We start from the raw sequence: 25,741 nt of genomic DNA on the forward strand, positions 1-25,741 counted from the left end.
CATTTCATTAAGTCTATATTAGACAAGTTTTTGTTGTCTTTTAAGTTTTGTTACCTTGCTATCCGATTCTTACTAGCCTCTCTGGGTGGACCTGAACTTCTGGGCAATTTAAAGGCAGGGAGTGCAATGCAAGCAGCAGGCTGCTCAATGACTTTGAATCCAGGCCAACATGGATGCAGCCTCATGAGAACTAGAGCTCCCTCTCCTGTTTCTCACACCAAAGTGTCTTCTGGGTCATGAGACAGGCAGCAGGTACAGACAAAATGATACAGATTTGTAACTGATACTTGTACAAATTTCACCCACGTCAACAAGTGTGTACCCTCTTCAGACATTCTCTCAATACACAGACTCGGACTAATCCTTATATATAATTCAAACCCCTTCCCTGTTTACTTTTCTTGTCTGATACACAAACCTCTACCACCAAGCCTTTCCCTAAGAAACAACTAAACCATGTGTGGTTCCCTCCCCAATACTCAGGCCACTGCATGTGGTTTTTTCTCAAAACCACCACCGTAAAGTGGCAGTTCCACTGCCAGAATCAGCAGCAGGGAAAACAGAGAACAAACAGGCTCAGTCTTTACCAAGAACCTTAATTCTAGTTGGCTCAACACAGCCCATACCTGGCTCACCTCACTCTTGTGGGCAAAGACTCTATTTTCACTCCTTATACTGTACCTCCGTATAAGGTCTAGTTCTTAATTTACTATTTTAATCCATTTTGTTTCTACTAACTTCAACACTTACCCCTTCTCCTGCACAACTGAGTCTTCCTTTTGAACAAAACTGTACAGACAACTTTCTACACTTTTTATTTCCCCATAAGAAAGATCTCTTATCTGGTTTTACCCTGTTCATCCTTATTCCATTTTCTCTAACCTCTTACATGATTCTGCATAGAAACAGGTGAATAATGACACCCATTATAGGTTCTCATACAAAGACCTACAGAAATAGCAACTGCCCAAAGCCCTTCTTCCACTATTTCCTTTTCAAGACAGGACGCTGCATCTGAAAGCAATACCTTGGGCCACTGGAGACAACTCCGACCTCCAGCTTCATCCCACTGTTCAAAGTAAAATCATGAGTTTGCACACTTTATACACACATACACACACACACTGCATTCCACACACAGGGATACATGTTACTTCAATTTATGTCTGATCTCCTCCAAACTTAAAATTTCTGGGGTCTGCAAGTCAAATTTCATCATTTCTATTTAATTCCAATACACTTTGGAACTATGCTGGCCAACACAGTAGTCATTGGCTACATGTGGCTAATTTCGTTAAAATTAAGTTAAAAACTCAAGGGCTCACTGGTACTAGCTACATTTTACATGCTCATTTGTGGCTAGTAGCCGCTGTACTGAAAAGCACAAAGAACATTTCCATCATCACGGAATGTTCTATTGGACAGTGTAGCTCTGGAATATCTATCAGGAATGAAATTATACCTTTAAAGAACAAGAACATCATCTCTTTTTCAGAGGTTTTGTCTAGAAGCTACTATTTCTCAAAGAGAACAGACCATTCCTTCCTTTGTGCCCCAATACTTCTGTCACAACATCTATAATGTTTAAAAAAAATCATAGGCTTACATGCCTGGCTCTCTCAACCACATGATAAACAGCAGAGACTTAACTTATTTGTCTAATACTATAAACATCACAGAACAGTACTGTGTCCATTAGTTACCTGTTAGGTAGAACTGTAACAGCCACAATGTTATTCATTCAACTTAACCTCTCTCCCTTCAGATTACCTTAATTATCATGAAGAGGTATGGATTTAGTGAGCTAGACATACCTGCCTGCCTATATTTAGCCCTTTTGCAACCTAGAAATTTCTTTACTTTCACTGAATTTGGGTATGTCTCTATTTCTTTATTCATTTTCTGATTTATACTCTAGATAACCTAACATCATACAATATGTATACAGTTAATAACTTGGTAAGCCTCAACTCTTCTGTTTAAACAAGAAATTTTCATTTGTTGCTACTGACACATCTGGTAATAAAAACATTCTAAACAATAAAATCCAGAGATGTTATATACCAAAACACATAGACAATCCACATTAATTAAATGCTCGGTAACTGATATTTTAAAGAACTTTACCTTGAGTGCCTCAAATGTAAGCAGGACATCATTAGTTTGTTTTAAGTCAATGTAGAACATCATCAACTCCCGTGATCCAAGCTGCATGAATATGGGAAGCAACTGAAATGAACACCAAAAACACGTCTTAACATTTGAATTTACTTTCACATATTTCCTGACAGAAGACTAAAGAAATCCTTCCTCCCTCCTTTATAAAGATAAGCATATAAGCACATTTTGTTCGAAAAGACCTTATCAGGAGTGACTTCCATAAGACTTTACCAGTTTGATGCAGACTTTTCTGTATTAGAATGAAAACACATCAATGTATAATATGCCACCACAAAATACCCCAGAAATAAACACAGTAGTCTTAACAATGAACACAACTTTTCCGAGTAAGCTTACCTCCTGATATTCTCCTAAAGGGGTCAAATACTGGAGAATAAGTCGCTGCTCAATAGCAGGAGTCATAGGATAAAGGGTATAATTGGTGCCAATCACCCAGGGGGACATTTCTGACCAGCTGCTATTGGACAATTCAACAAACATGCGGTCTGGATCGGATGATGAAAAACCCAACTTCTGCTTGGCTTTCCTGAAGCTCTCTCTGTCAGCCTGTTTTGTTGACTTGTTTTTCCTCAGTGCCCCTTCTTCAAGTTTGGTTGCTGAGTTCACTCTGCTACTGGTCTTGTGGCCTGACTCAAGATGAAAGGAGACCTCCATGTCTCCAGAAGCTTCCTCTTGTTCCCCATCCACCACATCTACAGCCATGGCGCCATAGTCCATATCCACAGCTTCTTCATCCAGAGGCAAAAGGGGTTCAGAGGAGAGCTTTCGTGGGCTAGGACGCTTGCTTTCTTGCCTTGAATTTACTTCCTGAAGCTGTAGCTCCCTCAATCTCCGAAGCACTATTGCCACCTATCAACAGATATTGGAATAAAACAGATTTATCTCTTCTGTATCTTAAAAGAGTCAAGTAATTCTTACTTCCATTTAAGGATACTCAGGCAGTTATCTCAATGACTGGTAAGAGCACAGATCTGACAAGTATGTTGACTTGATTCCTACAGCTTGATGAAATAAATAATGGCTAAAAGTCTCATTCCCCATAAAACTTCCAAGAATCTAAACCAGAAGATTTGCAGATAAAACCTAATTCACAGCACATCTGTCTGGATCATGCTGGAGCAGACCATCACACATTTGAAGGGGCAGATACTAGGTATATTCACAGATTTTTTACAAGTGTCTTTGAAAATCAAACATGAAGGTTTTTCAAACTTTTATCTGTATTCTGTTAAATACTGTCATCCACATTACACATAATTACATAAGCTATTTTTCAAGTTCACCACTTATGTTTTCCTTTAGGTACTCATTTTTTGGTCTGATCCAAAACTTTAGTATTATGCTTAGTTAAAAAAAAAAAAAAAAAAAAAGAGTGATCAGGCCTGCAACTTACTTTAAACTGCATTTAAAAAAAACAAATGGTGACTAGACGAGAAGAGGGGTGAATGGATGGATGAGTATGCCATAAATACAAATACAGTAAATGTTCACAATCAATGTAAGTGGTCTATATACAGCTGTTTGCTGTAAAATTGTATTTTGCTATATGTTTGAAATTTTTCATAATCCAAATGTGGGAAAGGAGGGAATGGTACTGTTTATCTGGTACCAACTATCATGATCTTTGACAAAATGAAAAACTGCTATATTCAAGTTAAAAAAAAGGGAAAGTCAAAACTCTTACATAAGGTAAGAGTTGAAATATTGATATTATAGCTATACTTTAGTACAATGAATAAGAATAAGATCTACTGACTCAACTTCAGGTAGCAAGAAAGAATGAGTGAATATACTATCTTACATGGAAAAGTCACTCTGACACGGCCCTTACCAGCTGTGAGTTCTCATCCCTGTAGTTGGCAGCAATGTCTTGATTCTCCATAGCACCTCCTAACAGACCAGTAGAGTATGTCCTCAGTGGCTGATCAGCCTCTCGGGCCCATTTGAAAAGGTTCTCAACAATTCCTTCCTTTAGTAAAGGAAATGAAAGAGTACAAATCAGGTGAGTCAAGATTTCCTAATTCAAGATATAAGCAATGACTTCAGTTGATAAAAAAAAGTTTTTAATAAAATATTTCAATATTGCTCATAAGATTACAATATCTAAGCAAACTAAATGTACTATAGTAGGTGGTTTAAAATAACTGTGCATCTGTGAAACAGTCCTATTTATCCACGAAAACTCAAGCTAAAGATCAACTATCACATAACGCAGCTATTAAGTCCCAAAAGGTTCCATAACCAAGCAGGGAGTGCTAAAAATTCTACATGCCTCCTTAAAGTTCACAATGCACAATTAACATTATCAATGTCTAAGAAGTCCTCCATCAAACAAGTGTTTAACTCCACATATCCCACTCTTAGTGTTTATTATGAAATCAAATACATAAACATGTATAGTCCAAAGAAAATGAAAATCCCCTCTGTGATTTACAATGAGTTTAAGAAACAGAAACCTCCCATGTGCCCCTCCCTACCACCTACCTCCTTCCTCTCCAAAGGGTATCCACCTTCCTAAATTTTAACAATTTCCTTGTAGAGCTCTTGTTAAAGGTTAGAGGCTCTGAACTGTATAAACTGTGTGTGTCATGTTCTGCAACTTGTTTCTTTTACTCAACTTTATGTTTTTTACATTCATCTATACTGTTATGTGTAATTGTCACACACAGTACCCAACATAAGACAGGCTTTACATACAATTTACTTAATCCTTGTATCAGCTTTGTATGATGGACAAAGTACTATATTTACAGAAGAGAACACTGTCACAATGAGGTTAAGTAACTTACCAAAAGTCACAAAACTAGTAAGTAGCAGAGCTGGGGTCTTATTCCAAGCAGCGTACCTCCAAATGCTCTGCACCTCCATGTTCTGCTGCTATTTTGTTCGCTTAGCTTTTACCTTTCTTTGTGTGCAAATATGTCCCTAGAGTAGACACCCAGGAACAGAACTACTAAGTCACAGGTGTGTATGTTCAACTTCACTAGAGGCAGCCAAACTGTTTTTCAAAGTAATCACGACAATTCACATTTCCGACATTGAATAGTCCAGTTTTAAATACATCTTTACTAAAAGTTGACCACTATCAGACTTTTTATTTTTTGTAATACGGTGGGTATGAAAATTTAATGATTCATTTAACTTGAATTTTCTCATTTACTAATGAGGTTTAGCATTTTTTTCATGCCTTGTGATCATTCATACTTCCATCTTCTGTGAAATACTCATGTCTTTTACCAGTGTTTCATGATAAGCACAAATTCTTAATTTTATGTAATCATATATAGTAATATTTTTTTTAAACTTTGTGCACTTTATATCTTAAATTCTTCCCTAAGGTCATGGTGTCATTCTCCTATATATTTCTAAATTTTAAACTTTCTTCAAAAAAGTTATTAACATAGAACAATACACTTTGAGAAGTTTTGTTTTAAAATACTTACTGATGTGAAAACAAACATCTCATCTACTTTAAGTGTCTTTCATTCTTCTTTCTGAACAGCATAAAAAACTTTAAATACTAACTCCAACCTATTCCCTTCCATCTACATGTTACCCAGAATATGTTCCCTCTTCTGTCCCCCCAAAATTGTAGTCAATATTTCTAGAAGTCTCTGAAGACATTTTCTACTATGGCCTCTACTGATGCTGTAGCAAAACTTGCTGTTTAATTTGCAGGAATCTTTTTTACTCTAGTTGCTTTTAAAATCTTTTGTCTTTGGTATTCTTCTTTGGGCTTTCTGAATCTGAGTGGTCATGTCTTTCATTTATTAAGATCCTAGCCTCATCTCTCTGAATACGGCCTTTCTATTCCGTGCGTGCGTGCGTACATGAGAGAGAGAGAAAGAGAATCTGAGTGGTCACATCTTTCATTTGTTTGTAAGATCCTAGCCTTGTCTCTGAATACGGCCTTTCTATTCTCTTGTGTATATGTGTATGTGATCTTTGCACCCTCACTGCACAGCATGCGGGATCATAGTTTCCCAACCAGAGACATAAACCCATACTCCCTGCAGCGGAAGCGGGGACTGTCTCAACCACTGGACCACCAGGGAAATTCCTTCCGTTCTTTTTCTGAAACTCCTGTTAGACACGTTCAAAATTTTCTAATTCTAGTCTCCATATCTCAACTTTAATTCGAGCAGTAGTTATGTGGAGACTTTGGTCTACGTCTATTAAATTTAAAAATTCAAAAACTGTAATTTTCATTCCCAGTAGTTCCTTGGTTCATTTTCCAAATGGCCGTTTTTTCCAGTCTTAGAATTCTGATTTTCTTTTTTACATTCAATAATTTTTAACAATTTTAACCATTTTAACTGTGCAATTCAGTGGGATTAAGTACATTCACAATGCTGTATAACCATTATCACTATATTTCTAGAATTTCATTGTCCCAAACAGAAACTCTTTATCCCAGTTTTCAATAATAGATAGAACTGAACAGAAAATCAACAAGGAAACAGAGGAGCTGAACAACACTGAAAATCAATTCAATCTAAAAGATATATAGAGAATACTCTATCCAACAAGAGCAGAATACACATTTTTCTCAAGTACAGGTGGAACATCTCCCAAAATAGACCATGTATTAGGCCACGAAACACATCTTAATAATTTTAAAAGGGCTGACCTCTTACAAAGAATTTTTTTCAATCACAATGGAATGAAATGCAAATCAATAACCCAAGAGAAAACTGGAAAATCCATCTGTAGAAATTAACAGTCATAACCAACCAATGGGTCAAATTAGAAATCACAGTGAAATTAGTACCTTGAGAAGAATGGAAACAAAAACACAACACAGCAAAATTGATGGGATGCTGCCAAAGCAGTGCAAAGAGCAAAATTTATAGCTACAAGTACATAAAAAGAAAAAAAGGTCACAAATCAATAACCTCGTTATATACTTCAAGAATGGTGGCTCAGACGGTAAAGCGTCTGCCTGCAATGCGGGAGACCTGGGTTCGATTCCTGGGTCAGGAAGATCCCCTGGAGCAGGAAATGGCAACCCACTCCAGTGCTCTTGCCTGGAAAATCCCATGGATGGGAGGAGCCTGATAGGCTACAGTCCATGGGGTCCAAAAGAGTCAGACATGACTTCACTTTCACTTTCACACTTCAAGAAACAAGAGCAAAGAAAACCCAAACATAACAAATATATAAAAATAATAATAAAGTTTAGAGTGGAGTTTATTTGATAAAAAGTTTATCAAAAGTTTGATTAAAAGTTTATCAAAAAGTTTATTTGATATCAAAGTTTATTTGATAAAATATCAAATAGAAAAATATAGAAAATTAATGAAACCAAAAGTTGTTTTTTTGAAAGGATAAAAAAAAAATTGACACAGGGCTTCCCTGGTGGTACAGTATTAGGAATTCACCTTGCAAAGCAAGGGACACAGGTTCAATCCCTGGTGCGAGAAGATCCCACAGGCCGAAAAGCAACTAAGCCCTTGCACCACGACTACGGAAGCGCATGAGCCCTAGAGCCCGTGCTGTGCAACAAGAGAAGCCAGCACAGTGAGAAGCCTGTGTACTGCAGTGAAGAGCAGCCCCAACTGGCCACAACTAGAGAAAGCCCAAGAGCAGCAACAAAGACCCAGCACAGCCAAAAATAAATAAGTAAATAATTTTTTTTAATTGACAAACCTTGAGGTAGACTGACCTCAAGAAAAAAGAAGACAGATTACTAGAACCAAAAATAAAAGGGAGACGGTATTACCAATTTTACAGAAACAGAAAGGACTATAAGGGAACTCACTGGCAGACCAGTGGTTAAGACTGTGCTTTCACGTTTGAGGGTACAGGTTAGGTCCCTGCTCAGGGAACTGAGGTCCTGCAAGCCATGTGCTGCACAGTCGAAAATATAGGGGAGGGAGGATTTCAGAACACTATAAACAAAACACTCAGTAACTTAGGTTAAATGGACAAACTTCTAGGAACACAATCTACAAAAACTGACTAATGAAGAAACAGAAAAACTGAACAGACCTGTAACCATTAAGGAGGGTTAAACTGTCATCAAACCCACCCCAAACAGGAAAACCGAGGACCAGATGGTTTACCTGGTAAAGTCTACCAAACATTTAAGGAATTAACACCAAGTCTTTTGAAACTCTTCCAAAAAATGGATGAAAAGGGAAAACGTCCCAACTAATTCTATGAAACCAGCATTACCCTTGGAGAAGGCAACAGCACCCCACTCCAGTACTCTTGCCTGGAAAATCCCATGGACGGAGGAGCCTGGTGGGCTGCAGTCCATGGGATCGCTAAGAGTCGGATACGACTGAGCAACTTCACTTTGACTTTCCACTTTCATGCATTGGAGAAGGAAATGGCAACCCACTCCAGTGTTCTTGCCTAGAGAATCCCAGGGATGGGAGAGCCCAGTGGGCTGCCATCTATTGGGTCGCACGGAGTCGGACACGACTAAAGCGACTTAACAGCAGCAGCAGCATTACCCTTGGCACTAAATACCTTGATACAAAGACAGTGCAAGAAAACTAGATATCCTTTATGACTATTGGTGCAAAAGTTCTCAAAAAATACTTGCAAACTGAATTAAACAGCATCGTAAGAGATTACTGTATATACCACAACCAAGTGAATCTACCCAAATGTGCATTTCAAAATGCAAAAATCAATCTATGTAACAGACCACATTAATTGAATTAGTGTGAATTAGCAGAAAATCACATGACAGTGTCAACTGATAAGAAAAAATCATTTGACAGAAGTAAAAGTCCTCTCATTAAAAAACACTTCATAGGGCTTCCCTGGTGGTCCAGTGCTTAAGAATCCACCTTGCAATGCAGAAGACACTGGTTCAATCCCTGGTCCAGGAAGATGCCACATGTCGCAGAACCCATGTGCCACAACTATCGGGCACTAGAGCCTGTGAGTTGCAGCTGAGCCCACGTGCCTAAAGCCCACACCTCACAACAGAAGTAACTGCAATGAGAAGCCTACACACTGCAACAAAGCGGAGGCGAGGAGTCCCCTGCTCACCTCAACTAGAGAAAGCACAGGCAAAGCAACACAGATCCCGCAAAGCCAAAAAAACCCCAAACAAAAACCACACTTCATGAACTAGGAACAGAAGGAAATTTCCTCAGCATGATTAAGGACAGTTATGAAAAACAACAGCAGCAAAACCAGAGCTAACATGACATGCAACAGTAAATTAAAGACTGACAGACTTTCTCCAAAGAAAAGAACAAGACAAGGACGCCTGCTTTCACCACTTCTATTCAACAGAGCTGTTGTTATTCAGTTGCCAAGTTGTGTCCAACTTGCAACTGGCAAGAAAAAGAAATTAAAGGCATTTATTTTGGAAAGAAAGAAATAAAACTAGCTCTGTTCACAAATGACGATCTTATACAAAAGAAAACTCTACAGGTTCAACAGCCCCCCCCCAAAAAAAACTTATTAGAACAAATGAATTCTGCAAAGTTGCAGAATACAAAATAAATACACAAAAATCAGTTACATTTCTATACCCTAGTAATGAAAAATCATAAAAGGAAACACATCCAATCATTATTTAACTGGTGACTCTTACTCATGGAGGATTATTTACTGGGATACTTTGTAATTTTTTTGAAAACTCACTTTTCCTGAAAATGGTTTTTTCTGTGAGAATCCCTTCTGGATTGTAAGAGCTTTCCCCCCAAGAGGAGTTTTATATTTGCTTCTGCCAGACAACCAAAGAACATCACTGATCCAGAACAATGTTGTTACTGTTGTTCATCGACTCTGGGGTTGCCAATCATGTAACAAAACTTTCAAGCATATACCCAAGTAAGCCCATGCCCAGGACCTGTCAGAGGAGAGAGACTACCTGCCCTGCCCCTAGACTGAAGTCAGAGACTGAGAAATCTGTCATCTTCCCACAGCATAAAGCAGATATTTTTCTTTTCCACTGCTTCAGTGAAGGTCCCTTGGGAGTCCCAGTTTTATGTGGAGGTCAAGATCCCTGTTCTAACTCCTCACCCAAGATTCTGTCTCTTGTCCTCAATTATCACTTCTGTTTTACAGTTCCATCTTCATTTCTGGCACCTAGGGATTTCAGTCTAAGAGTTTTTTGTTTTTTTTTTTTGGAGAAGGAAATGGCAACCCACTCCAGTGTTCTTCCCTGGAGAATCCCAGGGACGGCAGAGCCTGGAGGGCTGCCATCTATGGGGTCGCACAGAGTCAGACACAACTGAAGCGACTTAGCAGCAGCAGATGATTAAAAAACATTGCAAATACTGCATGTTGTTATTTATATAAAATCAGAAAGAAAACACTCATGTCAAGCTCCAAAATTTGTATATACTTTTAGGTCATAAGAGTTAATAGTTTTATTTATAACTTTGTAGATGTTACTTATGTATGAAAAAAGCAGGAAAATATATTGAGGAGTTCTGTTTACAGAGGACTTTAATATGTTACATTTCTTAAACGTACACATGTATTTTCTATGCATACTTAAGTAATACTTAAGGAAACCAAACAAAGTAATGATACAGTTGCATTGTTGCACATGTTATCAGTGTCCGAAATAAAACCTTTTTGGTGAAAAGAAAAAAAAAAAGAGGGTTTTTTTTTTTTTTTTTTTTTTTACAGTTTACCTGGAATTTGCATTGTGTGCAATAGGAGAGTTTATAGGTTACCCTGGTGAGTCAGCTTGACAGATCTGGGTCTCACCCCTTCTGTATTAAAACCATTTCTTTTCTCTCTCCTTCTGAAATACTATAGATCATGCTTTTCTTCCTACCTCATGGGATACTGTGAGAGTTAAGTGATAGATGCAAATAAAATGCTCAGCACAGGCCTGGCACTCAATAAATAGTAGCCATCTACCCAACTGACCCCTAACATGAAGGATATTTTTATCATAAAACACATATTAAAATTTTAGGGTAATTTTAATGTTTCAGAGTATGAAATCTTAGAAATGTTGACCTAAAAGTTACAATTTCTGAAATTTCATTCTCTTCAATTTTATCCCTCTGACCAATTCTCCAAGCCAGGCTTCAGCAGTACATGAACCGTGAACTTCCAGATGTTCAAGCTGGTTTTAGAAAAGACAGAGGAACCAGAGATCAAATTGCCAACATCCGCTGGATCATCAAAAAAGCAAGAGAGTTCCAGAAAAGCATCTGCTTCTGCTTTATTGACTATGCCAAAGCCTTTGACTGTGTGCATCACAATAAACTGTGGACAATTCTGAAAGAGATGGGCTTACCAGACCACCTGACCTGCCTCTTGAGAAATCTGTATGCAGGTCAGGAAACAACAGTTAGAACTGGACATGGAACAACAGACTGGTTCCAGATAGGAAAAGGAGTACGTCAAGGCTGTATATTGTCACCCTGCTTATTTAACTTATATGCAGAGTACATCATGAGAAACGCTGGGCTGGATGAAGCACAAACTGGAATCAAGATTGCTGGGAGAAATATCAATAACCTCAGATATGCAGATGACACCACCCTTATGGCAGAAAGTGAAGAGGAACTGAAAAGCCTCTTGATGAAAGTGAAAGTGGAGAGTGGAAAAGTTGGCTTAAAGCTCAACATTCGGAAAACGAAGATCATGGCATCTGGTCCCATCACTTCATGGCAAATAGAATGGGAAACAGTGGAAACAATGTCAGACTTTATTTTTTGGGCTCCAAAATCACTGCAGATGGTGACTGCAGCCATGAAAGTAAAAGACACTTACTCCTTGGAAGGAAAGTTATGACCAATCTAGATAGCATATTCAAAAGCAGAGATATTACTTTGCCAACAAAGGTCCGTCTAGTCAAGGCTATGGTTTTTCCAGTGGTCATATATGGATGTGAGAGTTGGACAGTGAAGAAAGCTGAGCACCGAAGAATTGATGTTTTTCAACTGTGGTGTTGGAGAAGACTCTTGAGAGGCCCTTGGACTGCAAGGAGATCCAACCAGTCCATTCTAAAGGAGATCAGTCCTGGGTGTTCACTGGAAGGACTGATGCTAAAGCTGAAACTCCAGTACTTTGGCCACCTCATGAGAAGAGTTGACTCATTGGAAAAGACTCTGATGCTGGGAGGGATTGAGGGCAGGAGGAGAAGGGGACGACAGAGGATGAGATGTCTGGATGGCATCACTGACTCGATGCACATGAGTTTGGGTGGACCGGGAAGCTTAGCATGCTGTGATTCATGGGGTCGCAAAGAGTAGGACACGACTGAGCGACTGAACTGAACTGACCTCAAATAACTTAAGACAACCTCAAAGAAATAAAAATGTTATTTTTATTATTTAAGACAGAACTCTTAAAGAATTAAATCCATAAAGGTTCTAATCTGACTGCATTAAAAGCATACACTGACAAACTAAACAGTGTGTGAAAAACCTGATATATATACATTATAATAGTACTCAGTTCCATAACACTTAATATAATGAAGAAACTATACAGCCAAATAATTTTAAATAAATTTAGGAAATCATGTAGGTGGCAGATGTCCTACTCACCTCACGTTCTCCTAATAAACAGATCAAAAATACACTTGCATGTGGAATAATTCTCACCAGAATACTTACTGAACGCTGGCAGAAGACCTCAGACTTCCAAAAGGACAAGAAAATCCCCAAGTAACTGGATAGGACAAAAGAAAAAGAGAGAAAGCAGGACAGACAGGACCTGTGCACCTGGGATGAAGCTGTGAAAAAGGGAAAGTTTCAAAACTCAGAAGACCCCTCACTGGCAAGGAAATAGCTAGGACAGAAGGGGAGCTTCAGAGATTCAGAGCAGAGTGCAGCAACCACTTTGCATAGGGCAAAGCAGAGCAAGACCTGCAGAGACAGTCGGGGCCGCCACCTGACACATCCCCCCCTTGACACTTGCCCTTCTGCTGAGGAGGGCAGGGGTGAGTACTGAGGCTTGTGCTCTGAAGCTGATAATTGGGGCAGGACTGGGTTTGGCTGCATGGTGACAGCCTGGGGGGACTAAGGTGTGGTGCACAATAACCAAAGGAGTACGGGAAGAAGCCTGGGCCCTCCAGAGAAGCAAGGCCTAGTTGCTGGGGGTGCTGTGAGGAAAGGGGTGGGTACTCCATAGAAGTTTCTTTCTCTGCACGCTCTCTCAGGTGGCAAGGCAACAACCTACACAAGCCTCAGAAGTAGGCACGAGCTAGCACTACCACCTCAGACTCCAGAGGCAGGTGCGGATGGCTGGCCAAGGGTTCCAGGACTGAGCGCCAACCAGTGCCCCCATCTCCCCAGGAGGCACAGGCAGAGTGCCAGCATCAAGGGTCCCACAGTCAGGTCATGCACCTGCATACCTTCTACCAAAGGGCTAACAGCCAGCCCACACTGAGCAAAGACTGTAAGGACCCAAACCAAAAACAGCCCTCATGCCAAAAAACAGTAAAACCGCACAAGCTACTCAGGGGAAACTCCCAAGAATAAATAAGCCCTCCAAGACTACAGTAGATAATTATTTCTCCTAAACTCACAGAATAAGATAAATATAAACAACATGAATAAGCAGACAAACCACTCCCAGTCAAAAGATCAAGAGAATTCCCCTGAAGGAACAAACAGTAAAACAGACCTCCTCAGTCTAACAGGCACCAAGTTTAAAAAGAAGGTAATGAAAATACTGAAGGAATTAAGAAAAACTATCATAAAAATTGCTGTAAAAAGGAACTAGAAATTATAAGGAGGAGCCAAGAAAACTTAGAAAATTTACTTGCCAAGGAGAAAGCGGATCACTGAGGAAGGCTTTCTTATCTCTCCTTGCTATTCTTTGGAACTCTGCATTCAAATGGATGTATCTTTCCTTTTCTCCTTTGCCTTTAGCTTCTCTTCTCAGCTATTTGTAAGGCCTCCCCTCGTTGCTCAGAGAGTAAAGCGTCTGTCTGCAAAGCAGGAGACCCGGGTTCGATCCCTGGGTTGGGAAGATCCCCTGGAGAAGGAAATGGCAGCCCACTCCAGTATTCTTCCCTGGAAAATCCCATGGACGGCTGAGCCTGGTAGGCTACTGTCCATAGGGTCGCAAAGAGTCGGACATGACTCAGCAACTTCACTTCACTTCACTTCCCCTCAACCATTTTAATCAAAGAATAGCAATAGAGATAAGAAAGCCTTCCTCAGTGATCAATGCAAAAAGTAGAGGAAAACAACAGAATGGGAAAGACTAGAGATCTCTTCAAGAAGATTAGAGATACCAAGGGAACATTTCATGCAAAGATGGGCACAATAAAGGATAGAAACAGTATGGACCTAACAGAAGCAGAAGATATTAAGAAGAACTGTACAAAAAAGATCTTGACAATCCAAATAACCACTATGGTGTGATCACCCACCTAGAGGCAGACATCCGGGAATGCGAAGTTAAGTGGGCCTTAGGAACCATCACTACAAACAAAGCTAGTGAAGGTGATGGAATTCCAGTTGAGCTATTTCAAATTCTAAAAGATGATGCTGTGAAAGTGCTGCACTCAATCTGCCAGCAAATTTGGAAAACTCAGCAGTGGCCACAGGACTGGAAAAGGTCAGTTTTCATTCCAATCCCCAAGAAAGGCAATGCCAAAGAATGCTCAAACTACTGCACAATTGCACTCATCTCACACGCTAGTAAAGTAATGCTCAAAATTCTCCAAGCCAGTCTTCAACAGTAGGGGAACCATGAACTTCCAGATGTTCAAGCTGGTTTTAGAAAAGGCAGAGGAACCAGTGATCAAACTGCCAACATTCATTGGATCATCAAAAAAGCCAGAGAGTTCCAGAAAAATATCTACTTCTGTTTTATTGACTACACCAAAGCCTTTGAACATGTGGATCACAACAGCCTGTGGAAAATTCTTAAAGACATACGAATACCAGACCACCTTATCTGTATGCAGGTCAAGAGGCAAGAGTTAGAACTGGACATGGAACAACAGACTGGTTCCAAATCGGGAAAGGAATATGTCAAGGTTGTATATTGTCACCCTACTCATTTAACTTCTATGCAGAGTATATCATGTGAAATGCTGGGCAGGGGGGTGAAGCACAAGCTGGAATCAAGATTGCCGGGAGAAATATCAATAACGTCAGATACGCAGATGACACAACCCTTATGGCAGAAAGCGAAGAACGTAAGTGCCTCTTGATGAAAGTGAAAGAGGAGAGTGAGAAAGTTGGCTTAAAACTCAACATTCAGAAAACTAAGATCATGGCATCCAGTCCCATCACTTCATGGCAAACAGATGGGGAAACAATGGAAACAGTGAGAAAGTAACTGAACTGAACTGAAAATCACTGCAGATGGTCGCTGCAGCCATGAAATTAAAAGACGCTTGCTCCTTAGAAGAAAAGCTATGACCAACCTAGACAGCATATTAAAAAGCAGAGATATTACTTCGCAGACAAAGGTCCCTATAGTCAAAGCAATGGTTTTTCCAGTAGTCATGTATGGATGTGAAAGCTGGACTATAAAGAAAGCTGAGTACTGAAGAACTGATGCTTTTAAACTACGGTGTTGGAGAAGACTCTTGAGAATCCCTTGAAATGCAGGGAGATCAAACCAGTCAATCCTAAATGAAATCAGTCCTGAATATTCACTGGAAGGAGTGATGCTGAAGCTGAAACTCCAATATTTTGGCCACCTGATGCAAAGAACTGACTCACTGGAAAAGACCCTGATACTGGGAAAGATTGAAAGCAGGAAGAGAAGGGGAAGACAGAAGATGAGATGGTTGGATGGCATCACCGACTCGATGGACATGAGTTTGAGCAAGCTCTGGAAGTTGGCGAAAGACAGGGAAGCCTGGTGTGCTGCAGTTCATGGGGTTCCAAAGAGTCAGACATGACTAAGCGACGGAACTGAAGGAGAAAGCTGAGCTCAAGGTAATGAACAGCAGAATGAATAATGCAGAAGGAAGAATAAGTGATCTGAAAGAACACTGGAAATTGCCCAAAGAGTAGACAGAAAACTAAATTTTTTTTTTTAAGTGAAAGCAACATAAGACACCTATGGGATAATATAAGCCAAATCTATGCATAATATGGATTCTAGAAGGAGAAGAAAGAGAAAAGGGGACTGAAAATGTATTTAAAGAAATTATGGCTGAAAACGTCCCAAACCTAAAGAACATTTGAGAAGCACAGACAGCCCCAAACAAGATGAGCCCATACCTACACTGAGAGACCCAAAAATAAAAACAGCAAAAAGTAAAGACAAGACCCTAAAAAGGGCCAGAGACAAGCAAGGAGTCAATTACAGGGAAACCCCCAGAAACACTGCAGGCCAGAAGAGAGTGCCAAAATATACTCAAAGTCTTGAAGAGGAAAAATCTGCAATCTAGAATATTCCACCAAGCAAAATCATTTAGAACAGGATGAAAAATAAAGAATTTATCACACAAGCAAAAAGTAAAAGAACACAGCAATATAAGCCTATTATCATACAAAAGAAATACGAAAGGTCTTCTCTATACAGGAAAGACGGAGAAGGCACTGGCACCCCACTCCAGCACTCTTGCCTGGAAAATCCCAGGGACGGGGGAGCCTGGTGGGCTGCCGTCCTTGGGGTCGCACATAGTCGGACACGACTAACGCGACTTAGCAGCAGCAGCAGCATACAGGAAAGAAGCAAGAAGATATAGAAAGATCAACAACTGGAAAGTCAGTCACTTAAATTAGCCAGTATACGATCAAAAAAAAAAAAAAAATCCTATTTGAGAAAGTGATGATAAACATAAGGAACAGCAAAAGGATAAAGATGAAGATAAAAGACATCAAAGTCATAAAATGCAGGGAAGGAGAGTAAGAAATACATTTTTTTTAGAATGTGGTCAGGCCTGTATGAGTATCAGTCTAAACGAAGCAAATAGGAAAGGGTTGCTGCTGCTGCTGCTAAGTCGCTTCAGTCGTGTCCTTCTCTGTGTGACCCCATAGACGGCAGCCCACCAGGCTCCCCCGTCTCTGAGATTCTCCAGGCAAAAACACTGGAGTGGGTTGCCAGTTCCTTCTCCAATGCAGGAAAGTGAAAAGTGAAAGTGAAGTCGCTCAATCTGGCCCGACTGTTAGCCCACCAGGCTCCTCCATCCATGGGATTTTCCAGGCAAGAGTATTGGAGTCGGGTTAACATATATGTAAAACAGGACAACCACAAATCAAAAATATACAACAGATTCACAAAAACCAAAAAGAAGAGAACATAAGCATAAAATAAAAGGAAGTAAAACAAAAAGAAAGAAAAAGGAAAATGGAACAAAGAACCAATTAGAAAACAAGGTTTAAAATGGCAATAAATATATATGTATCATTAATTACCTAAATGTCAATGAAATGACTGCTCCAATCAAAAGACATTAAGTAGCAGACTGGATTAAAAAACAAGAGCTTTGCTGCCTGAAAGAGACTTACCTTAGGGCAAAGGACACACACAGATAGAGAGTGAGAGGACTGAGAAAGACATTTCGGGCAAACGGAAATGCAAGAAAAGAGGAGTCAGTATTCGTATCAGACAAAACAGACTTAGGCCATAAAGCAGGACACTATAAAATGGTGAAAGAATCAATACAAGAGTTCACATCCATCAGTATGTATGCACCTAATATGCGTGCGTGCTTCGTCACTTGAGTGGAGTCCGACTTGCAGCCCTATGGACCGTGGCCCGCCGGGCTCCTCTGTCCATGGGATTCTCCAGGCAAGAATGCTGGAGTGTTGCCATTTCCTTCTCCATGCACCAATGTGGGAGTTCACCCAAATACAGAAAACAAATACTAACAGATATAAAGGGAGAAATTAATGGGAATACGATAGGAGACTTAAACACACCACATACATCAATGAACAGATCCTCTAGACAGAAAATCAAGAAGGCAACAGAAATCAAAAATGGTATAATAGAAAAGTTAGACTTAATTGATATTTTTCAAGACATTACATCCAAAAACACCCAGATCACACTGTTTTCAAGTTCACACGGAACCCTCTCTAGGTTTGATCACATACTAGGGCAGAAAATCTCAACATTTAAAAGAAATTATTTCAAGCATCTTCTCTGATCACAATGGCATGAAATTATTAACAGAAATCCACCAAAGGAAAACAAATGAGAAAATATTAATAGAAATTCACCATGAGAAGAGAAATGAGAAATAAACAATTGCGTGGAGACTAAACTATGTGCTACTAAAAAGCCAAAGGGTCAACAAAGAAATCAAAAAGGAAATGATAAAATTACTTGAAAACACAACAATGAAAACACAACCATACAAAATTTATACCATGCAGCAGTTCTTAAAAGAGACGTTCATAGCGATGTAGGCCTTTATCAGTTTAAAAAGAAGAAAAATCTCAAATAAATGACCTATCACCTAAAAGAATTAGAAAACCAAACAGAATCCGAAGTCACCAGAAGGAAGGAAATAAAGTTCAGAGAGTAAATAAATAAAACAGAGGTTTGAAAAACAGGGAATTCACCGGCAGCCCAGTGGATAGGACAGCACACTTTGACGGGCCCGGGCTGACCCCTGGTTGGGGAGCTAAGATCCCACAACCAGAACAGTGCAACCAAACAAAAGCAAAACAGAAAGGGAAACCAAGAGCTGGCTGGCTCTTTGAAAGGGTTAAAAAAAAAAATGTGACAAACCTCTGGCCATGTTCACCAAGAAGAGACAGAACGCAAGTAAAATTAAAAATCAAAAAGGAGAAATCTCAACCCACACTGCAGGAATACAAAAGAACTGGAAGAGAACTCTATGAACAATTATATGTCCATAATTTGATGTGACAACCTAGAAGAAGTAGACAACTTTCTACAAACTATACAGCCCAACAAAACCGAATCAAGAACAATTTGAGCCAACTGATCACTAGAAGTGAAACAGAATCTGTAATTAAAAAAAAAAACCTCCCTACAAAGAAAATCCAGGCCCAGGTGGCATCACAGGTAAACTGTATCAAACACAAAAGAACTTACACCAATCCTTCTCACATTCTTCTGAAAGACACAAGAGGAGGGGAAGCTCCTAAAGACATTCTAAGAAGCCACCATCACCCTGAGCACAAACCCCAAAAAAAAGGTATCACAAAAGAAAACCACATGCCAATATCTTTGATGAATATAGACGAGAAAAATTTCAACAAAAGAGCAACTGAATCCAACAACACATGAAAGATCACGCACCATGACCAAGTGGGACGCATCCCACATTCACAAGAATGGTTCAATGTATGCAAAGCAATCAATGCAATACGCCACATAAACAAAAGCAAAGTAAAAAAACCACATGATTATCTCAAAAGATGCAGCAAAGGCATTTGACAAAATTCAACATTCATTCGTGATAAAAACTCTAATCAACATTGAGTGTAGAGGAACAAATCTCAATATAATAAAAGTCATTTCTGACAAACCCATTGTCAACATGATGCTCAACGGTGAAAACCTGAAGCATTCCCACTAAAATCTGGAACAAGACAAAAAAATGCCATTCTTACCACTTCTATTCAACACAGTATTAGAAGTCCTAGCCTCAGCAATCAAAGAGAAAGAAATAAAAGATATCCAAATTGGACGGGAAGAGGTAAAGTTGTGGATATATGCAGATGACATGATACAATATATAGAAAACCCTAAGGACTTTACACAAAAATTACCAGATCTTATAAATGAATACAGCGAAGTAGTAGAGATTAACATGCAGAAATCAGTTACATAAATTTCTTCACACTACCAACAAAATATCAGAAAGGGGATGTAAAAAAAAAAGTTTCTTTTAAAATCACACTAAAAAGAAAAAACAACCTAGGAATAAACCTGATCACAGAAGTAAAAGACTGAGAACTATAAAAAATTAATAAAGGAAATTAAGAGAAATGGAAAGATATCTTATGCTTTTAGATTGGAAGAATTAATACTGTTAAAATGGTGATACTACTCAAAGCAATCTACATATTGAATGAATCCCTATCAAATTACCCATGATATTTTTTGCAGAACTAGAATAATCCAAAAATTCATATAGAACCATAAAAGATCCAGAATTGCCAAAGGAATCCTTGGGGGGAGTGGGGAATCAAGAGACATAACTATCCCAGAATTCACACAACACTACAAAGCTACAGTAATCAAATCAATGTGGTACTGGTACAAAAACAGACATCCACATCAACAGAACAGAACAGAGCCCAGAAATAAACCCACACACGAAGACTAGTCAACCAATCTTTGACCAAGGAGGTGAGAATATAAAATGGGAAAAAGTCTCTTCAGCAAGTGGTACTGGAAAGGCTGGAGTCGTTAGATTAATGAGGTTAGGACACAGCCACACATTATGCCCAAAAATAAACTCAAGACAGCTAAGACTTAAATGTAACTAGGACACCATAAAACTTCTAGAAGAGAGCATAGGCAAAACATTCTCTGACATAAACTGTAACAATGTTTTCTTAATCTACCAAGGCTTCCTGGTGGCAAACAATCCTGGAGACCCAGCTTCAATCCTTAAATTGGGAATATTTCCTAGAAGAGGAAATGGCAACCCGCTCCAGTATTCCTGCCGGGAGAATGCCATGGACAGAGGAGTCTGGAGGGCTACAGTCCATGGGATCGCAAAGAGTTGGACACGACTGAGCAACTAACATTTTCACTTTCACCAAGGTAACAGAAATAAAACCAAATGAGACCAAATCAAACTTAAAAGTTTTTGCCCAGCAAAGTAAATCATTAAAAAAAAAAGAACGAATAGAAACCCTACAGAAATATTTACAATGATGCAACCAACAAGGAATTTATCTCCAAAATATACAAACAGTTCATACAACTCAACAACAAAAGGCAAGTCAATTTTAAAAAAAACAAATGGGCAGATCTTAATAGACATTTCTCCGAAGAAGACACACAGACAGCCAGTAAGCACATGAAAAGATGCTCAATATCACTAATTATTAGAGAACTTAAAACTACAAGGAGGTACCATCTCACACCAGAGATGTGTGAATGGCCATCATTAAAAAGCCTACACACAGGATTTCCCTTGTGATACAGTGGATGGGAATCCACCTCACAATGCAGGGAACGCCAGTTCGATCCCTGGTCCAGGAAGAGCCCGCATGCAACTCAACACATGCACCACAGCCACTGAGCCCACTCACCCCGGAGCCTGCAACAGGAGAGGCAAAGCCACGATGAGAAGCCTGTGCACCACAGCGAGCAAGCAGCCCCACGCTCCACAAGTAGGAACAGCCTGCAGACAGCAAAGGGCCAGCACAACCAGAAGTAAACAGGTACAGAGATTATTCTGTTTAAAAGTCTACAAAAAAGAAATGCTAGAGAGGGTGTGGAGGAAACAGAAGCCTCCCACACTGTTGGTGGGAGTGTGAGTTGACGCAGCCACTACAGAAACGGTACGGAGGCTCCTCAAACACTGACACCAGAGTTGACGGGATCAAATCCCACGCCTGGGCAACATCCAGACCAAAGACGCCTGCATCCTGAGGCGCAGACAGCAGCCAAGATACGGAAACAGCCTGACTGCCCATCAATACATGAACGGGTGAAGAAGCTACGCGTCCATATGCAATGGAATACCACTAAGCCATAGAAAAGAGCAAAACAATGCCATTTGCAGCAACCCGGATACAATGAAAGATTTTGACATTAAACGAGGTCAGACAGAGAAAGACAAATACCATATGAGATAGAACTTACATGTGGTATCTAAAATACGGCACACAAATCCTGGGAATCCCCAGGGAATCCAGCCTTGATGGCCAGCAGGCTTTGATCACAGGCCTTCCATAGACTGCGGGAAACAGAGACTTAGTCTTGGGCCACAAACAAAGTACTGTGCACACCAAGGTCCAGAAGATGCAGCAGAGACCAGCGACTGAAGCAGGACTACTACGTGCCGGAAGGCCATCTGCGGAGACGTGGGCCAGCAGTGTGCGTGACCACACACAGGAGTCAAACAGACAAAGATTAAAGACAAAGGTAATACATTAAGAAGAATTGATTCTTTCGAGCTGTGGTGTTGGAGAAGACTCTTGAGAGTCCCTTGGGCTGCAAGGAGATCCAACCAGTCCAATTAAAGGAGATCAGTCCTGGGTGTTCATTGGAAGGACTGATGTTGAAGCTGAAACTCCAATGTTTTGCCTGATGCGAAGAGCTGACTTATTTGAAAAGACCCTGATGCTGGGAAAGACTGAAGGCAGGAGGAGAAAGGGATGCCAGAGGACGAGATGGTTAGATGGCATCACCAACTCAATGGACACGAGCCTGGGTAAACTCTGGGAGATGGTGATGGACAGGGAGGCCTGGTGTGGGTCACAAAGAGTCAGACACGACGGAGTAACTGAACTAGAACTGGAATATATTAAAAGCGATGGGAAAAAAGACAAAAAAATATCCAAGGGAACTCCCATTGCACTATCAGCTGAATTCTCAACAGAAACCCTACAAGCCAAAAGAGAATGGCACAATATATTTAAATGATGAAAAGGGGAGAAGCTATACCAAGAATACTCTACCCAGCAAGACTCTCATTCAAATTTGATGGAGAAATCAAAAGCTTTCCAGACAAGTAAAAGTTAAGAGAATTCAGCACCACCAAACCAGATTTACAACAAATGCTAAAGGCAAGAAACACAAGAGAAGGAAAACACCTACAGAAAACAAAACCAAACAATTAAGAAAACAGTAATAGGATCATACATATGGATGATTACTGTAAATGTAAATGGACTAAATGCAACAACCACAAGACACAGACTGGCTGGGTGGGTAAAAACATGTGCCTGTATGTACTTCCACTTACCGTATCACTGAGCTTGACCCCTGCAAGCTATGTAGTTATTTTATATTGTTAACTTAATCATGTTCCCATTATTGCTTGCAACTGTAATTATCTTTTATTTTTATTTTTTCTAACACTGACTGTGAAAACTGATAAATACCTTTTACTACTGTAATTATGTAATTATTACTCACTTATACCATTGTGTCATAGGTGGTCAACAGAAAAATAATAGAACTCTGTATCAAAGGTACAATAGGAAAAAATGTAATCATTTTTTAAAAATCCAGATAGATGCATAGCAAAATTATCCTCAAATTTTTTTAAACATACAAATGCTCAGGTATTGCTTTTTTCCCTCCAGAGATCCAGATATGTTTCTAATAAGCAGTCACGTTTAAAACCAACTGGACTATATGATGGTCCTTTACTTTCAGATAGTTTGCTTCACTTTTTCTCTTTCATATTCAGTGCTCCCAGTTCATTTAGTTTATGTTTTCCAATTTCTCCATCTCTTTTTTTATGTTCTTTCTCAAGTCTTTATCAAGAAAAGCTTTCCAATATTTATATGTTTTAGAAAACTTACGAACTTTTGCCTAAAAAATTCATGACATTCTGATTCCACCTGACTTACTATTAACAGAATGCTAGCTTTCTAATTAAAAAACAGATATGCAACAAGCAACAAAGGTTTACTGTATAGCATAGGGAACTATAATCAATATCTTATAATAACCTATAATGGAAACTAATTTCAAAAATAATATGTGTATAACTGAATCACCCTGCTGTGCACCTGAAACATTGCAAGTCAACTATACTTCAATAATATATATATATAGTGAGGAAAAAAATAAATATAGCACAAATGGACCTATCTACAAAACAGAAACAGGCTTAGAGAACAGACTTGTGGTTGCCAAGTGGGCACGTGGGAGGATGACAAGGGATAGACTAGGAGTTTGGGGGTAGTAGATATAAACTATTACATTTAGAATAAATAAACAACATCCTGGTGCATAGCACAGGGAACTAGATCCAATCTTCTGAGATATACCATAATGGAAAAGAAAATGGAAATTTACATATATATATATAAAAGAATGTATATGTGTCTATCATTGAGTCACCTTGTTGTATAACAGAAGTTAACAACACGTTAAATCAACTATATTTCTACTGAAAAAAAAAAAGCAAGCATAAACAAAAGAATAAAACAAAACTTAAAGGTATTCCAACATCTCAGAAAGTGCAAGCCAGCAACTTTTTTTTTTAAACAACAGCTAGAGCAGAATCAGTTTAGTACCTTACAACCAGTTTTTAAATAAAAAGAAACTATAAGGATATATAGAACAAAGGGATAAACAATGTTCAAGAAAACTCTTCCATACATATAATATATGAGTTTCAATGTAAAATGTGCAACTATGGGTTCACAAAGTCTGAGTAACATAGCTCTAATGAGCCTTAACAGTAGCTCTGTGAAACACCAGTAGCCAATCTGTCTAAAAAATAATAATTTTTCTTTTTTGGCTATGCCCCCACAGCATTCAGGATCCAAGTTCCCCAACCAGGTATTGAACCCATGCACCCCACAGTGGAAGCAGAGTCTTAACCACTGGGCCACCAGCAAAGTCCCCTAAAATAATCATTTCTGACTCATTAATTTACACTCAGCAGTGCCCACAGAACTGGAAATGGTCAGTTTTCATTCCAATCCCAAGGAACGTCAATGCCAAAGAATCCTCAAACTACTGCACAATTGCACTCATTTCACATGATAGCAAGGTAATGCTCAAAATCCTTCAAGCCAGGCTTCAACAGTACATGAACCAAGAACTTCCAGATGTATAAGCTGGATTTAGAAAAGGCAGAGACAAACCAAATTACCAACACCCCTAGATCATAGAAAAAGCAAGATAATTCAGAAAAGCATCTACTTCTGCTTCACTGACCACACCAAAGCCTTTGACTGTGTGGATCACAACAAACTGTGAAAAATTCTTCAAGAGATGGGAATACCAGACCACCTTACCTGCCTCCTGAGAAACCTGCAGGCAGGTCAACAAGCAACAGTAAGAACCGGACACGGAACAACAGGCTGGTTCCAGACTGGGAAAGGAGAACGTCAAGGCTGTATGTTGTCACCTTGTTTATTTATATGCAGAGTACATCATGTGAAATGCTGGGCTGGATGAAGCACAAGCTGCAATCAAGATTGCTATGAAAATTATTGATAACCTCAGATATGCAGATGACACCACCCTAATGGCAGAAAGTAAAGAGGAACTCAAGAGCTTTTTGATGAAGGTGAAAGAGGAGAGTGAAAAAGCTAGCTTAAAACTCAACATTCAAAAAACTAAGATCGTGGCATCCAATCTCATCATTTCATAACAAATAGATGGAAGAAAAATAAAAACAGTGACAGACTTTATTTTCTTGGATTCCAAAACTACTGCAGACAGTGACTGCAGCCATGAAACTAAAAGATGCCTGCTCCTTGGAAGAAAAGCTATGACAAACCCAGATAACATATTAAAAAGCGGAAACATCACTTTGCTGACAAATGTCCCTATAGTCAAAGCTATGGGTTTTCCAGTAGTCATGTATGGATGTGAGAGTTGGACCATAAAAAAAGCTGAAGCCAAAGAATCTATGCTTTTGTACCACAGCGTTGGAGAAGCCTCTTGAGAGTCTTTTGGACTGCAAGGACATCCAACCAGTCAATCCTAAAGGAAATCAGTCCTGAATACTCATTGGAAGGACTGATGCTGAAGCTGAAACTCCAATACTTTGGCCACCTGATGCAAAGAA

The 25,741-nt window shown here is 39.4% G+C and overlaps 1 protein-coding gene across 3 annotated transcripts in view; it reads right to left on the reverse strand.

Moving 5' to 3' along the window:
- The window catches only part of DCAF1 (DDB1 and CUL4 associated factor 1), a 95,122-nt gene that overhangs the window by 38,327 nt on the left and 31,054 nt on the right, over nucleotides 1-25,741 (reverse strand). For all 3 annotated transcript variants that reach the window (XR_005722194.1, XM_040247082.1, XM_040247083.1), the window contains 3 exons: nucleotides 4,013-4,150; nucleotides 2,518-3,030; nucleotides 2,128-2,229 (listed from right to left, as the gene is read on the reverse strand). Coding sequence is in view for 2 of the 3 variants with exons in the window: in XM_040247082.1 (XP_040103016.1) it covers nucleotides 2,128-2,229; nucleotides 2,518-3,030; nucleotides 4,013-4,150 (753 nt within the window). In the remaining variant the exon portion in view is untranslated. The remainder of the gene's footprint in view (nucleotides 1-2,127; nucleotides 2,230-2,517; nucleotides 3,031-4,012; nucleotides 4,151-25,741) is intronic.

This window comes from Oryx dammah, unplaced genomic scaffold (assembly GCF_014754425.2).
Source record: "Oryx dammah isolate SB20612 unplaced genomic scaffold, SCBI_Odam_1.1 HiC_scaffold_9, whole genome shotgun sequence".
NCBI classification, from domain to species: Eukaryota; Metazoa; Chordata; class Mammalia; order Artiodactyla; family Bovidae; genus Oryx; species Oryx dammah.